At 42.1% G+C, this 17,853-nt stretch overlaps 1 protein-coding gene across 3 annotated transcripts in view; it reads left to right on the forward strand.

The window, feature by feature from the left end:
• The window catches only part of CEP85L (centrosomal protein 85L), a 149,197-nt gene that overhangs the window by 109,957 nt on the left and 21,387 nt on the right, over positions 1-17,853 (forward strand). For all 3 annotated transcript variants that reach the window (XM_080588098.1, XM_080588097.1, XM_080588099.1), the window contains one exon: positions 5,710-5,831. In XM_080588098.1, coding sequence (XP_080444224.1) covers positions 5,710-5,831 — 122 coding nt within the window. The remainder of the gene's footprint in view (positions 1-5,709; positions 5,832-17,853) is intronic.

Below are 17,853 nucleotides of genomic sequence, written 5' to 3' on the forward strand. Positions count from 1 at the left end.
TTTAAAGGTGCTGTTGTATTCCTTCCCTCTCCCCCTTTCTCCGTGACCTGACATATCGTATGTAGGCAGCCCAGACTTACATTGAGCTTGTTTTCAGGCAGGTTAAATTGTGAGCTGCTGGCGGGTCTATGCTCCCTGTTAGTCTGTGGTCCCTCTTATATTCATTACTTTGCAGCTTACATATCTATACAGAGTGTGTTTTGGATTTTTTTTCCAAGCTTTATTGATTTTTGGTACTTTTTTGATGTTGTATTTCACCGCTTCCTGTCGGTGTGATGCTAACCTAACTCTGATACATCTGTGTCTCTCAGTACCTCACAATTTAATGTTTCAACTCTGACTTCAATTATCTACTTCTCCTCGTTAAAAATTCCCCAAGGAGCACCGCGTGTACCACTGATGGAGAAAGGGTGCGAGGGCGTGACCAGACGTTCTCTCTCTCCTCCACGACTGCTTCAGGTTTGTAGAAGCATAGCAGGACGTGATGCAGCCAAGGTGCTACTGCCAAGAATTTTACGGATTGCATTCGACCGAGCAGAACCACTGTCTCCCTCCCCTAAATGGCAAAGATGGAGCAGAGAGGAGCAGTGAGTAGGTGGTGGTGAAGTACAGACACCACAAGTCAGGGTTTCTTAATTCAGACCACGGTCTTGTTTTTAGCCATCTGGGAGTCTGTTTGTTTTTGTGGCTGTTTTCTCTACTGCATTTCGGCCAGGCACAGCGTCTTTCTGTAGAAGTGATTCCTTGCAGAAATAATTCCTTGCTTTGCTTTAAAGTGATTTCAGAGTCGGGGCTGACTCGACCGTTGCAGCCTCATCTCATTTCTGCTGCGCGAAAGTCCCGAGCCCTGCCTTGCTGTGCTGGCAAGAAGACGGATGGCCTTGCGGGGTTGCCTGAACTAAAGTTGTGTGCCGAAGCACTCCGCCTGATGTTGGGAGGAGGTCCGCGTGGGGAGGAAGGGATGGGCGAATCCTTCTTCTCTTGCTGTGGGCCAGGAGCGGTGGCAGAGCTCATCAGCGACCACCGCGCTGGCTTCACAGATCTGATCCTTTTCCCATCACAGGGGAGGAGCGAGCAGGAGGCGTCTCTGCGATAGCAGCTTTGCTGCTGCCACATCCGCCTCTTCCAGTGAGCAGGGATGGATGGTGGCAGGCCCTCGGCCCTGAGGCACAGCCCACGGAAGAAGCCGCTTGCTTTCTGGTGGCCTTGGTTGCACCCGTTCGTTGCGGTGGGCAGGCTGTGGATGCCCAGAATTGTCTCTCTCCAGAACAGTGAATGCCTGCAAAATTCGCCAAGAGAGGACCGGGGCCTACAGAGTGGCTTTTACAGTAGTGTGGGGCAGCGCAAGCCGCTGGCCAAAAGGGATCGTTCGCTGAGCAGAACTTCTGGCTCTCTTCCAGCTGTTAGCAGTGGCCTGCAAAAGCTTTGCTGATGTAGTATAGACGGCACTAAATTACTTGAACTGCAGCTTTCAGGAAAAAAAATCTTTAAAATCCACTTTTTTTTTTTATATCGTTAGTTGTCATTTCGACATTTTCAGATTCCCCCTCTCCTCTGCGATAGGCCGTGTTACTAGGTGGAGCGGTGTGCTGCTCTGTGGGCTGAGACACTGAGCGGTTACAGGCAGAAGCCACAAGCATGTCTGGAGAAGATAATTTTAATTAGTGCAATTAAAATCCCAGCCGTTATTGGCCTAAATTACCCAAATGTTGTTATCCTCTAGTCCAGAAAAAAGTTATTTTCCCACTGTTAAGGAACGTGATGGAATCGGTCAGCAATGTGTGTTCCAGAAACAAATACTTGAGTATAGGCTAGCACAGCAAAGGCTTTTTTATTTTATTTTATTTTTTTCCCAGCAGCTAGCTGTGTCTCAGCAGTGACTTGAAGGCTTGCCAAGTCATGAAAGTCAAGGCCAGGACCTTGTCAAAAAAACAGCCTAGTGAGGACCTTTGGACGCTGCTGTGCAAAGGATACAGCTTTAACAGAGCAGATGTTCCTAGTCCAAGCTTGATACGCTTGGAAGAGGTGCCAGTCGACAAAAATAGTTGTATTTTCTAGGGTAGATGGGGCAGACGGAAAAGAATGCCGTCTGTTTCAAGCTAGTTCTTTTTGTGTGTGTGTGGTTTTTTTTCTCCATAATTGTGGAGGATTCAAGTTGAGTACTTGGAGTTGTGGATGGCTCACTGTATAGGAATCCAAAAAATGTATCTTGCTTCGTTATTTGGTTTGATTTCCTTAAGAGACAAAACACTCGAATGTAAGCGGACCACCTGTGTGTTCCACACCATTCGAAGCATCTAAAAAGTTTGGAAGTCAACACCACGTGCTCACAAATGAGTAAAGTGTCTTGTTATTCTGGGCAGCACTCAGAAGTATTTTTAGCTGTTTCTTTTTTTTTTTTTTTAATTGCTGAAACGTGATAACAGAAACAGATCTTTTGTTGTTGTTTTTGTCTGTTCAGAGTGATGACTTGAAGCGCACGGGCAGTAGAGATAATGTAAAATAATGTTTTACGGGTTGTTGTACATGTATATCCAGCTGCCATATGCTCCGTAAGATTAGATATATTCCGAAGGCAAACCATCTTGATCAGCAGCTAAGGAGGCCTTACGTATTAGACTTTTTAAGAACTTAGGAGCATCTAATTGACAAAATGCTACTCAGTTCTTAACTTTGCAAAACGTGTTGCCTTGCTTTTCAGCACTCTTAATATTTCATTGACTTCTTGTGCAGTCGTTTATTGTACTGAAGTTGAAGGCTTTCTTTTTAATTGTAGTGCAAACTGTTGAGGTTACTTAAAGCTAGCACATAGGCAGTGTGCTTGCTTTGACATATTTTGCTAGGGAAACCACTGGTGGCTTCCAAAGTATTTTCAGTTATGATGGGTTCATATTTATATAATTGTATTGAGTCTCATCCCCTCTGTATCTCCTCTTAGTTTTCTGAAGAAGGTTTGTTTTTATTGTTCAGTCTTAAAAGACAAAATTTGCCTTGCTCGGTGAGTGGGATGATTTGGCTTTATAACGCCAGAGATCTCCTGTTTATCCTGTCAAACTCTTGTGGGTTGTTGATTTTTTTATTTTTTTTGGTAGAGATGGGATTTCTGGCTCAGAGGAGTAGGGAAAATAGAGCAAGGATCTAATCCAACAGCATTTAGGACTGTTTCATTCTTGTTTACTGTACCCAGTGCTGCCGAGGTGGATATATAAAAACAATTAGCTATGGTGGGATGAAGCAAAGGAAGAATTTTCATGACACCAAGTACAGTGATAGTTAGTGATGTTGTCACTTTATGCTGCAGGACATGGCATGTGTGACTAAGCGAGACTTTCCCTGGAGTAGTTTTGTGCTGGTGACTATTAATTCGACCAGTCACAAGTACAGCTGTCATACAGAACAATATGTGACAATCCTGAGGTATTCTGTAAGAACCGAAGACTTCTTTGAAGTTATCTGGTCTGGTTTCAGCAATGCAGACAAAATTAATTTGAGATTTGTAGATCTGTAAAGATAATGCATGTGTTTTACTTACAGGAGGAATCATGACTCGGTTAACTCATTTGTAGTAGATCTTAATCCATGCAGCACTTAGCTTTTCCTTTCCCCACCTCCCAGTAGAGTACGGTGCCATCTTCTTAGTTTCCCTGAGCAAGCGTAGGTTTAGTGGACTTAGTAGAAATGGCAGATGTGACAGGTTTTATTCCCACATCATTTTCAAACATAGACTATACTCCAGTAAGCAGTTGTATGAGGCACCTTTTTTAGGCACGACGTTGAAGAGAATTTCCAAATGCCTTCAGTGTTTTTTATTGCTTGGGGGATGTAATCATGAATGGGCATAGGGCAAGAAATAGTAATCATAGCAACCAGTGAACCGTTTCAGGGTAAAGTTTGATTTTAATATTATTTCACATTTTACTTTTCCTCAAAATGATTCTATGAAAAGGAACTGTTTTTCATGTCAATATTGCCTTTTCGATAACATATAATGCTTAATATTGTCCAGCAAGGTACACAATCAGCCCGAAACCATCTACGTGCTGGATTCTGGATGTGTGTGTTGATTTTTTTTTTTCCCTTTGTTTACAAATGACTGATAGTATTCCATTAGCTGTTTTTTTTTGTTGTTGTTTGGTTGTCTGTTTTTCCTCAATAATTGACATTAAATGTTTAATGTGTGGAATTGGGGGAGGATTGGTTTCTTTTTTTTTGTTTTAATCGTTCCTAACTAATTATACTACTCAATCTATCCAGCTTGTTAAGCAAAGGAAGTATTCTGTGAAGCACATCAATTGGATTTGTTGGGATTTCTTTTTTTGTGACAGTCTTAAAAGGTTCTTTAACTAGTTGATCTTCTATCTAGTTTTAAATTATAAATTAAATGAGGGAAAATGTATTTTTACCTTTTCAGGTTCATTTTATCAGTAGCAAGCTAGGGATTGAACCGACCTAGACTGAATGGGGGAAAAATACTCTTTCTACATAGAGGAGAGACCACAGCTGTCAGAAGTTCATGACTTCAGCGCATCGTGGTTCTGGGGTTTAGGCAGTGATTTCTCTCCATTCAGTAGAGCTTTGACAAGAAATGCATAGTGCTCGAATATTACATACCTAATTTTAATAACTGATGCTATGTTTTGGTCTTAATATAGTTTTTTATAATCATAAATAAAGTTTTAAATGTTCAGAACAATGCAAATAAAAAATATCCTTAAAAGTCTGTTTAAACTTTTAAAACCAAATTGAGCCATGTTTTCACTTCCTTCTCCTGCTGCTTTCCAAAAACATAGAAGGAACATAGTCCAAGGTGACCCCCAGATAATAAAAAGAGAAGTCTCTTTCTCCAGTGATGAATAAAATGGTGGAAGATGAGATGATTGCTTATGGCAGCTGATGCTGGGTTGCCTCTGTCTGATCACTGTAGTTCTAACTTAAACCTTCCACCTTATGTGAATTCCTGACACGAATGCTTGTAATACTTTTTATGTTCCGAATATGAAAACACTCCTGATTAAACATCCCCGTTAGTTGTTTACTCTTCTAAACCATGATGTTGTTGGCTCCTATTCAATATGACTGTTGCCTTCAGATCAGTTTGTGTTGAGATGCACAGCCTGGCTTTTGTGGAGATTAATGGAAGTCTGAAATCTGTTACTTCCGAAATTTTTATTCTTGAGAACAGTTAGGATTTAACCAGAATTGTATTATCATATTCTATATTTCAAATGTACATGCTTATAGAAAGTATTTCTCTTTCTCTATCTGCTGAAGTTACAGGTGGGAGTCGAACAAGTGAAAGGAATGCTAAGCATTATCTGCAAGTTATCAGCCAGTCTAAAGCTATCTCATTTGTAGTACTTGAATAATTGCAGCAGGATACGAACATTCTGTGTTGTTTGCATTAATAAGTAAAGATGTTTGTTGCCTTAATAAGTATTTAAGTTCTAAATGAGCTTTTCATCTCAAACTGCTTTCAGAGCTGTAAATTCATTAGTAGAGAAATGATAAAATGGTGTTTAAATCACTGATGCTGAAGTTTGTTAAAGAAAGTCCTTATAAATCCAATTTTTTTATATAAAGCAAATCTGATTAGATTGCAAAGCATTGTTACGTTTCTGAAATAACAGACTACTTTGTAAATTCCCTAATATCTAGGAGATTATTTACCTTTACTGTTTTGGAGGCTAATGATAGAAATGTTTCATGCAGGTTCCAACTGGAACATCTCGTCAGAGTTACCCAGCTACCAGCTATCAGGACTTCAGCAACTGGGAATCTCTAATGAAAATTAAAGAGGGGCTGCTAAGACAGAAAGAGATTGTGATCGATCGGTGAGTAAGCTGCTCCTGCTGCATCTGTTAGATTAGATGACATAAAAGCTATGATGTAGAAACTGACTTTCAGGAGAGCTGTTTATTCAGTAAAGTTGTTAGGTTTCAGTCCAGCATATGTTTATGCACAAAATATGTGGTGCCTAGACCTTGCCAGGAGAGAAGACAGGCCGCTTGCTAAAAGCCTTTTACAGATTTGGGAATGTACTTAGGGGTCTGATGCCTTTGCAGTGGAAAAGAGAGACCAACAGCCAGTTCTGCTGTCAGCCTGCCCAGCCTAGCTTCTTACACATCTTTGTGTTCGTATCAGACATCTTTCTGCTTGCAAACGGGTCTTGGGGGTGATACAAGATGAGAAATGGTAAACGGCATTGAACTGACTTTCTTCTCCATGACCAGCAGAGAAATGCAATATATTTGAAACCAGCTGGTAAAGCTTTGAGAATTTGGTGTTTACAGAAACATACAGTGGTAAAATCCTATTTAAATGCTCATACAAATTATGTAGATAATAAAATACTAAATTCAGTACATCAAGAAATACATTGTTTCTAATTAAAATTGATACCAATCTGAGATAAGCCTTGGCAGCAGCTCACTGCTGTAAGTTTCTAGTATCTTTGAAGTAATTTCTGGAATTTTTGAAGTTCTAACTTAATGATGAAATGAAGCCTTAGTGAGGAAAACGTGCTTTTATTAAAGGGCTTGAGCTTAATGAAGCTTACACTAAATTAGCAGATGTCATCAGGAGCTGCAGTTTGGATGCAGGACATTGAGGAAGGGCATTTTTATATTTGATATAATTATCATTTGGCTTAGTCTGTGTTTTAATAATAAACTCTTGGCTCGTGGCTGAAAGAGGAGTGGTTGTTCTGATCTTGAAATAGTTTTGCCCTCTTACTGCTACTTTGCTCCACAGCCTGAGGAGAACTGTGTAAAGTAGGTGTGTGCTAATCACAGGAACGCCAGGCATCCTGATGAATGTTTTCGTACTTCATCTGATAGTTACTCTCCCTTAATGGGTGGAGATGGACAACTTCGGCACGATTTTCTTTGGCAGCAGAATTATGCACAATCTGTTCCTTCCTCCGTTGCAACCGAAGAAGGAGCTGCAGTGGTTTACGATGTTTCTGCCCCCTAGCAATCCGACCAGTACCTCTGCTGTCACTGCGGTGATGGTCAGCATCAGCTTCCCCAGCTCAGCTAAGGCACGTGCCAGTGTGCGTTTTCCTGCCTCTGCGGTGGGCGATGGTGCGCAGAGCAGGAACTGCTGGGGCGTGGGCACAACATCCCGCCCTGCTGCGGAGGTGGGGATCTCCCAAGGGGACAAGCAGTTAAGATGGAAACATCCTTAACCGTTGCATAGATCTCTTCTGTCAGAGCCTTTTGATCAGCTGCTTAGGGGCTGTCTAAATCACAGCAGCTTTTCCAGGCTTGCTGTATCAATAGTAATGCTGTATAACATGCAACCCTCCTTTCAGTGCCCAGGCTGTCACCAGCATTTGTAAGCACGTCGCGCATGATGGCCAGGGGCCGTCTTTGGTGCCTCTGCCGAGCACCTACGCTCTACGTGAAGGCTTGTTATACAGTGGCAACCAAAATGTCAGTTCACATTATTCTTCTCACTCCGAAAACGGATTTATAGTCAAGGGTGAAGTTTCATTTTACTGAAGTGACAGTTTGCAACCTCGTTACCTGCTAATGTTACTTGATACTGTCCATCCTGAGGAAGAAAAGCTATTTTTTGACATCCCATGGCAATGTGTTAGTTCTTTTTTGTACAAAACATACTCCTGAATGACTTAGAGATAGTGAATACAGTTCTCTCTGGATTTAAGGGGGAAGTCAGTTGAGGTGATTCCTTTCCATTCAGCTGAAAAGGCAAAATACGCTCTGAAAGCTATTGAAGTGAGCAAAGACCACTTAGTGATACTACAGTCATTTGCTTTAAGTAGACATTGGGTGTTACAGTTAAGCACAATGTGAGTTGAAATAATGCAGCATAATAATGCACCGCAGGGAAAGTGTTCTTTTAAATATTGAGCCTGCATTTGAGCAAAAAAAAAGCCTTAAAATTTATGATTTGAAAATGAAATGAAATAAAATAATTTCAAATAGATCATTTGTGTTACTTAAAGTTAGTACAAAATGATAGTGCATATTTGGAAGGATTTTGCAAAAGATTTTCTTTTTTTTTTAATAAAGAAATACTGTTTTCTATGACAAAAAATATTGATGATTTCACTCATGGAGAAAATAGTACATACTTGCTGTCCAAAATCCTAGAAACAGAGAACCAGTATAAAGTGTTAGTGTTATATTTATTATTAGATGGAGTATTCACAATACTTACATACGAGTAATATCTTTTTTCAAGGCTATCTGTATTTTGCAAGGGTAGACACAAGGCACTGCACTGAGAATCAAGATGATGTTTGGGACCCAACCTAGGTCTGCTGAGGGTTGTGCTCAGTGGCACAGAGTCTGGTTGGAGGCCTGTAGCTAGCGGTGGCCCCCAGGGGTCCGTACCAGGTCCAGCCTTGTTCAACTTACTCATCAATGACCTGGATGAAGGGACAGTGCACCCTCAGCAAGTTTGCTGATGACACAAAACTGGGAGGAGTGGCTGAGACACCAGCGGGCTGTGCCGCTGTTCAGAGGGACCTGGATAGGCTGGAGAGGAACCTCATGAAGTTCAACAAAGGCAAGTGCAGGATCCTTCACTTAGGGAAGAATAACCCCAAGCAGCAGTACAGGTGGGGGCTGACCTGCTGGGGAGCAGCACTGCAGAGAGAGACTTGGGGTTCCTGGTGGACAGCAGGCTGACCAAGAGTCAGCAATGTGCCCTTGTGGCCAAGAAGGCCAACGGTGTCCTGGGGTGCATTCGGGAGAGTGCTTCCAAAAGGCTGAGGGAGGTGATCCTCCCCCTCTACTCAGCCCTAGTGAGGCCACACCTGAAGGATCGTGTCCAGTTCTGGGCTCCCCAGTACAAGAGGGACATGGAGCTCCTGGAGTGAGTCCAGAGGAGGGCTACAAAGATTATGAGGGGACTGGAGCATCTCTCTTATGAGGAGAGGCTGAGAGAGCTGGGCCTGTTAGCCTGGAGAAGAGAAGGCTGAGAGGGGATCTTATCAATGTGTATAAATATCTGAAGGGAGGGTGTCAAGAGGATGGGGCCAGACTCTTTTCAGTGATGTCTGGTGACAGAACAAGAGGCAATGGGCACAAACTGAAGCACAGGAAGTTGCAGCTGAATATGAGGGGGCACTTCTTTATTGTGAGGGTGACAGAGCCCTGTCACAGTTGCCCAGAGAGGCTGTGAAGTCTCCTTCTCTGGAGATGTTCGAAACCTACCTGAGCGTGATCCTGTGCAGCATGCTCTAGGTGGGCCTGCTCGGCAGGGGGTTGGACCAAAGGATCTCCAGAGGTCTCTTCCAGCCTCAGCCATGCTGTGAGGCCAAAAGGCTACTGGTCTACCTGGTCTTACCTTAAACTTGTCTCAAGGCAATTCAAATTCTGAATACTGGCCTAAAATAATTGTACAAAGCCTGCTAAATTTTGGTTAATTAGAATTCAAGGTGATGGTATTTAAGCTGCATATGCTTTTAGGAAGTGGAAGAGGAATTCTGCTGTTGATAGAGGTCTTGGTAGTAGGTGTTGGCCGAAAAAGCCGTTTATGCTTGTAGTTCTTGAAGAGTTTTAATAGGTGTGGTCTTCTTAAAACATGTCTCATGTTGAATTTACTGTCTGATAACTGGAAGATGTCAGCAAGACTTGTTTAATTCTTGAGGGGGATAGGAGCTTGGGAGAGCTGGGTTACCCTCCTGCTGTCTGGAAGCTGAGGAGCGGCACAGCAAATGGCAGGAGGATACCGAAGGGTGGTGCTCTGAGCCCTGCTGCTCCAGCCTTAGCTGTTTGCTGTTGACAGGTACAAGGAAGAGTTGGATGAAAAGAAACATCCCGGGAACACCCTTATCTTGCTCTTGTCACCAGCTGCCCTTTCAACTGCATGGTTGCTATCCAGTTTATTTGAGGTTAAAACGCACTCTTCTGCTGTGAATTGCGCCAGGAGCCAGGAGGTGGAGGAGCTGAATGTCACTTCGCACCACACACCTTGTTCTGTGTGGGGTGCTTAAGTCTGTTAATATGCAGGAAACAGAGGCTGTGGATGTAGCAGTCTCATCGAGCTATTTCACCTTTACCTTGTTATAAAGGTGGGGGGAGGAAACAAAAACCTGCTGCCTGTTTCCCTTCTTGCCCCACAATGACAAAAAAAGCAACAGAAATCCAGCTCTTCAGGACTAGATTATTAAAATCCCATGTTTTGCATCAGAAATCTTACTGGTTTGGAAAAGCTGCAAACGAATTATTGTTTAAAACGATTCAAGGAATAGTACTTACTATGTAAATCACCTCACTTGGGTAGGTTTGTGTGTCACTGGAAATTCAAAGCCATGAGCAGGATTAAAAAAAGCAAAACAAAACAGAAAAAAAACCACAGCCACTTGCATTTGTGAATAGAGTAAGTGGCTTGGTATGTGTTCTATACACTGGGGTGAATATCACATTTTCTAATAGATGACTTAAAATCAATTTGACACGTGTAGTTGAACAAGTATAAATGAACGTAGTTGCAGAAATGGGTGGGTATAAAAGTGGTTTTATTTTGCCTTTAAAGCTACGGTAGGAATTGCTGCCAATTTAATGAATCAGAGAGTGAAATCTGTTTTTAAATCTGCTCTTAAAGAATGGGGAAGACCTCATTTTCAAAAAGGGAAAATGTGGCATGAGGGAGGAAGCCCAGAGTGTGTGTGTGCACCGGAGCACGTTGGCACTTCCTAAAGGTGTGTATCGCATTTTTTCCACTTCAGCTCTGTTGGTACAGGCTGTGAATAAGGGTTAAGGGTCTTAAGGGTTTTGTCTGTAAGAGGAAATCTGCTGCTGTAACAATTACTACTAGAATGTCACCCACTGTACAAAATAATTGGATTATGTCATTGTCTTACTTCTTCCCCAGTTTAATATGTAACACTACATTATATTTAGCACCAGAGGGAGCCAGCAGTGTTTGTGTTGGTTTAGAAAATTACAGCATCGCGTTCTAATTCTTTGTGTTGTTTCTGTATTGTGTACTCTGTTCAGTACATTAACAATACTGAAATTACAGTGTTTTGGTACAATTGTGAGTGTATTTTAAGACTGGCCAGCCACTGTGGATGTCTCCAGTGTGGTATTGGCACTGTTTGTTTGGCAGGGATCGCATATAGGGGGGTATGTGAATAAATGCCAAATATCTGAACATATGACATAAGCTGCTGAGAATAACACTCTGCATGCAGTGTTCTCTTCCAGGCAGCTCGAGGGCATTTGAACTGCTTTTTAAGGAAAGGTAGATATAAAAGCATAATTTTAGTGAATAGCTGTCATTCCTCGAGGCACAACAACATTTGCATTCTTAAAACAGTTGCTAAATCATTAGCTTTCCATCCAGAGTTGAATTACACTTAAATGTTTTCATTGGGACAGTTGTATTAGGTTTTCTTTGCCTCCTGTCAGATTGGCGTGCCTTGATTTGTTGACATCAAACTGCATGTGAGCTGGTAGCGTTCGTGTTACTGCTAGCGTAAAGCTGTAATTTGCCTAATTTGAGGATGCTCTGTTAAGATTTACAGCATTAGCATGTCCATTTGAGGGACAATTTGATGCCATTTTTGATGAAGTCACACTGAGGCTTTCTGCCACCCTGGATCTGAGCAAGCACGTGTACAGTGGGAGTCCTGTGCAGGGAGTAAGGCTGCAGGGAACCTTCTTGGCTGCCTTGCTGTGTGAAATGCTCTTTGCTTGCAATAATACCTTGAAAAACATGGACTTATCTTTTTTGGATATCGGTGATCACTCTTAATTTGTGGTTGAGGTATCTTAGGCTGGTAAGCTTTTGGGAAGGTTTTGTTACAGGGTGATCATTTTCGCAGTATTAAAAGTTCACCTTTTCAGGTGAGTACTAGTAATATCGATGGAACGGAATGCTAACAGCTCTTCTTTAGATAACAGCCTGAAATGTGGCTCTAATGAGGGAAAGTAGTGCTGGAAATGACCTACCTGATGTTTGTGCCAGGCCATGGAGGAGAAGCTGCAGTGGTATCGCTTCTGATCTCTGTACCCTGTTCTTGAAAGCCTGCAGTCGCAGATGGTCTGCAGCCTTTCTAGGTAGGACAGTTTGCTGATTAATGAGCTTAAACATTAGAAAAACATTAGAAAACTTTTCCTAATATGTCCTAGTCTTTCCTCCCAGGTCACGTTTCCTAGACCTCTGGTAGCTTTCATTATTCCTTGAATTCTCTCCAGCTGATTTTACATCTTCCCCAAAGTGTCCGAAGTGGACAGCTGAGGCCTCCCTCCTGCTGCCTACGTGCCTTTCCCACAGGCCACCCCTCTGCAGTGCCTGGCTGTGCAGTACCGCCTTGTGTAGTGCTCAGCTCTAATCCCAGACCTCCTTCTCTGGAACTGCTGCTGCAACATTTTCTGTCCTGTGAATTTAAATGTTTTTAGGCAGTTTCAATATTTGGCAGAAATGGGAACAGCAGGGGAGCGGCACGGCTTGCTCTGTGTGCATCCTGTCAGGAGTCTGCAAGAGTTGCAATTCTCCTGCCATGGAAATGAGGGTGCCGTCCTCTGTGGGCAGACAGATGCGTATGTGTCCCACTTGTTCCTTACACCCACTTGGTTAAATAGTGGAGATCATTTGAGAAAGTTAAGTGAGTTGTTGAACATGCTTTTGCCTGGCCTCCCTTTACATCAGTGCTAGCTTACCTCCCGTGAGTCAGGCTAACATGTCAAACTTCAGTGCAATTCAAAATAATCATTTAAAAATGATTTGAGGGAGAAAAAACCACACAAAACCCCACCAGACTTGATTGCATAACAAAATTGGAGACCATCTCTTTTTTTTTATTATTTTTTTTCTTCATGAGCTTCAATGGTATCAGAGCTCTTTGGCTTTATCTTACAAGTTATGGAAAATGTATTTGCATTGTTCTTAAGACTTTGTTTACTGCTGATCTCTCTTCCTATCAGTACTTTGCGTGTTCGGACTAGTGGTCCCAAGAGATCATGCCTTTAAAACAAAGGGACATAAAAATCAGTATCCAACTTCTTAAAGGAACAAAACAAAGCAGTATTATCTTTAACTGCAGTGTGGAATAAGTAATATTGGTACTACAGAGGGACCCTTTTTACATTATACTTCACGGCCTGATTCTGAGGAGATCTGTTGCAGCATTTTCATCTAAAGCAACTATTTCTCAGTAACCTTTGAAGGTGAGCATCAATTGTCATTTGATTCATTATGAAGTTACTAGCATTGCTTTGGTGAGAGAAAAGGCTGTTTTCTGCAGTCCCTGAAGTGTCTGAAGATGCTGGACTTTTATCTTCACTTGTAGTCTAGGAGTCTTAGATTTATGCTAATTTAAGTCTCTTAAAAGTTGAGGGGAGGAAATGCTTCTCTGGCCACTGTGGGTTTTCATGTTAGAATAAGTGGAAGGTAAGATGGTTTTCTAGAGAACAGATGGAGTTGGTCCCAGGTTGAAGAAAATGTGTCTTGTTTCCAGACAAATGTAGGTATGAGTGTCTGCCTAAGCATGTGTGTGCAGTTAGCTAGTCCTGTGTGAATACAAGAAAATGATGTGAATGTCATTTATGTTGTAGCAATGTTCTGAGAGATGCACAGAAGCAATTTGTATGTTAAACAGTTTATTTATTATTGATGCTGGTCTCTGGAGGCAGTCCAGGCTCTTGCATACGGAGCTGAGTTGTATCTGTGCTACCCCATGTCCTTTGTGCTGACTCAAGTTTTCAAAAAAGTTTGTATGAGCCAAAGGACAGAAATACAAGAGAATTAAGATCCCCCTCAGCTGATATTTCACAGTTATGGCTGTAATTTTCTTTTTGTTCATAGCTCTAGTTGTGTCACAGGACACCTGTAGTTTTCCTCTGGATTCTGACCAGCTTCAAAAGTAGAGTCCTAGTCATCCAGGACAAGGTGAGCTTGTATGTCATTTAGTGGAGCACAGCATCGTATCTTCTCCGTGTCAGTCTGCGGAGAGTAGTGACCCAAGGATTACATACCACCAGAAGCAAGCAGCCCCTTGCTGTCTGTAGGGCAGAGAGACTACAAAATGAGCAGCCTTCCCACTAGAGCCAGGGGCTCCTGGGGAACGAGAGGGGGAACGGGAAAGGGTCCAGGATCTGATGAGGGACTGAGCCTCTCCCGTTACAGACCAGGCAGCACAGTGTTGGTGTATTCTCTTCTTGCAGCCTGTATGTACCAACTGAAAGCGAGCTGCTGATTTACAGACCTGGCTGTAGGTGAGCTAGAAACAGTCACTCATTATAAGAGAAGAGCACAGATGTTGGACTGTTCTGCTGTTTGTGAGGGATTTAAAGAGTGGTTTGTTTCTTTACGTGCATAATTGCTTGAAAGTATTCTGGGATTTTCTTTTGTCCCTCATCCTCTTAACATCAGAAAGAGAGACATTTCAGACTGATTTAGTGAACCACTCTTATGCTTGATGCTCAGAACTGACTTTCTCCCCAGACGTGGTGACATTCAGAGCTTTTGCTTTCTTCTGCAGCAAGGGACATTGGCAGAGACCTGCCCAAAGCTTGCAGGCAAGTGTCACTTCATCAGTTTCAGTCTTCTGAGTGTGGGATTTTAGCTTCCTGGTAATCAACATGCTTTGCTTTGATTTCAGTTGTTGGGCTCAACACAGAGAAAGCTGTGTGGAAATATTAGTATTTTTAACAGACAGGCAGTCAGATAAGGTGAATGATTCCCCTTAAACTCCATAAAAATAACTACAGTCTTCATTATCTTGATCAGGTAGCCTAGGCTCTAGTGCCAGTGGTTTGTGCAAGGATAGTAGTTGGTAATTCCACAGGAAAGGCGAGACAATTGCATGAACTACTATGACAGGTTTGTGACTTTTCGTTAACTTACAAAGTGTCATTGATCTGTGGTAGTGAAACATGATTGAAGGCTTGCAATTTTGCATCAAAAAGAAACGATGCTTGAGGAAAAGGAAAAAAAAATAGATAAAGGTGGGGAGGGGGGACAAAAGATGTGTGCATTTTCCAAGATCTGCAGAGTAGGCAAAGTCATTACTTTGTGGAAATGATAGGTCTTTCTGTAAATAATCTAGCTAACATGTAAATAACTAATGTGGGGGAATCAGGAAAAAAAAAAAACACAAAAACTAGACAGAGGGCACGTTAGAGCACGTAGCCACCAAGTTTCTTGGATAACCTGTCACGTTCTTTGGATAACCTGTCACTGCTGCTGAGCCCTGTCAGAACAAATGTATCTGGGAGCAACATAGGGAGGATTTGGTCTTAGGATAGCTATAAATTATGGCTGGAAGTTCAAAAAAAGGCAGTGAAAAGGCATAGGGTGAAACTCCAGGCCATCAGAGGAATTTGTAGAAGAAAAATAGTAATGAAAATATGGATAAAACAAGCAGGCTACTTCTGAGGAAAAAAAAAAAAAACAGGCACCTGAAAAATCAACTTATCTAAAGTAAACTACAATACAGTGTCTTCGGCATCTTCATTGCAGAACTCTTCTGTGGGCAATTGAAGTGGTATTCTTTTACCACAGTCTTCTTACTAGTTAAAAAAAAGGTTTGAACTTTGTTTGATCCTGCACCCCCTATTCCTGGAGATACCTGTACGCCTTGAAGGGTAGTTGGAAGTATTTGTGCCAGAGGTGTTTCTGGAGATGATGTTGTTAGTGCCGTGTTTGTATTAATTGATTGATGGGAGAGTTAAAGTTCATACGTTTCTCAATGACATTTTCTTCTGAAACATCAATTTAAGTAAGGAACACTAAGGAGATCCTGCGAGAAGTCTTGTGGTATTCATATAACGAGCCAATAGCTCTCACTTAACGATCACCATAGAATTGTAACACTTGATGACAGAAAAATGGAATTTGTGAATTAGAGTAATTTCTGTGGTATTAGACATGGTGTTTCCACCGAACCTGGCTGTGCTCTGGTGTCTTTGCCGAGATTGGTCAAAACATGTAGAGAGCTTCGGCCCGCTCTGGCCTGGCCCCCGCCAACATGGAGGACGCGCGTGAGGTAAAGCCTTCAAGGGGAGGCGGCCCTGCTGCCCCGAAGGTGAAATCTCTCCGTCTCAGGATTATTTTTATATTTGTGGCCTACCCAGAGCAACTGTCACTGCATACCTGATCAGACATATGAAAGCATCTGAATGCTGAATGGTTTTGGTTTTTTTTTTTTGAAGTAGTAGCATGATGGATTGGTAATAGGGAGGCTTGTGGGGACACTGTCCATGCTGCAGCATGCAGGCCGTGTTTGCAAGAGTGCTTGAACTTCTCCACACTCCTTTTAAATAACGCTTACAGCCTGTGGTTATGCAGCGGATTAATAGTAACAGCTGTGGGGTGACAGAGGCTTAAAACTGTCTTAGCATATGAGAACATCAGTGAGAAAATGCATCTGGTATGAAGCCTCCAGAAACTTATAGGACTGTATGTAAATAGTAAATATGTTTCTATGGTGCTTATCTTTCACTCGGCTTGTGACTGCTGGGCTGTTTGCAGGATTTTTGTTCCTGGGTGCCATGAGGTTAATGATATTTTGAGAGAGGCAGTTATGCGGAGAAGCTGTGCAGGATCCACACAGACGTGAGACATTTGCACGGCATGTTTTGCTGGCCAGGTTTCAGATGGGGGAGAGTTTCGTGCTTTGCAGAGCAAAAAGAAGGAAAGCGGTTACGCTCTTCTCTAGCGCAGCTCTGTTTCATCACGGATTAATTTGTCTCACCTTTTTTCCTGCATGGATTTGGTAGGGTAGGGAAAAGATTATGAAAGAAAATACGGTAATGTAGTTAGAGGTTCAAAAATATTTTAAAACGCTTACCCCGCTCTCTAGGGTTTGGTTCAGGCTACTGAATTCCTGTCTGTTAAGGAAGGTGCTGCTAAGATGAGCCACAAAGAGAAAATCACGTAGTGTCTTCAAGGGATGAGTGGCAAATGAATAAATAATTTTAAAACAAATGGGGCAAGGATATTTTAATAGCTGTATCTAGTAAGTAATAAGGTAATAAAAAATGAAAAATGACTTCTGTTCAGAGGTTAGGACAACTCATAGTAAATGATCCTGGTGTCTGTGATCAAGCATGCAACAGTAGTCAGCAAGGCTTTATATTTTCTCACATGATTACACAAGCTCTTGAGCTCCTGTACAAGTTGTGAGCATATTCTTTTTCCTGATCTTCAAATCTGCTTCTTCCAAAATAAGTTTGAAGCTTTTTGTCTGTAGTGCCATTGTACAGAAAGACAGCAACCAGAATAGTAGAGTCCGAGTACAAAGTTTTTTAGTGCCACATAATCCATTTATGTTTATAATGGCTCGTTCCATCTGGATAGTAAAATGCTAAAGGGAAGCCTCAGAATCACCTGTGGTGATACAGAACATTTTAAAACTTGCTGTGGAGTCATGCAACTACATTCAGTTGCTCTGTTTTATGAATTATGTTGAATGAATATGAATATGAATTATGTTGAATGTCTTAAGATGCATGGAAGTGCGGCTTACTTATACTGATTTCCCGTTTGTTACAATTTTTTATAGGTGTAGAAATAGGGGAACATTAAAAAGATGTGTTTTGTGGGCTTGCATAGTCTTTTATGCTCTCCTGGTGTAAGAAAGACAATAAAAAACAAAAGAAGAAAATGGAACTGAAGGAGTACGCAGACTCACAGAATGGCTGAGGCTGGAAGGGGCCTCTGGAGCCCTTCTGGTCCAACGCCCAGCTCAGGCAGGGCCACCTACAGCTGGTTGCTCAGGAAGGACCGTGCCCAGGCAGCTTTTGAAGATCTTCAAGGAGGGAGACTCCACAACCTCTCAGGGCATGAATGAATGAAAGCTGTTTGTAAATTGGTTGAGAAGGTTGCTATGTGTTTCTGGTGCAAACTCCAGTCCGGTTACTTACTGAGGTG

This window comes from Anser brachyrhynchus (assembly GCF_964034855.1).
Source record: "Anser brachyrhynchus genome assembly, chromosome: 3".
Taxonomy (NCBI): domain Eukaryota; kingdom Metazoa; phylum Chordata; class Aves; order Anseriformes; family Anatidae; genus Anser; species Anser brachyrhynchus.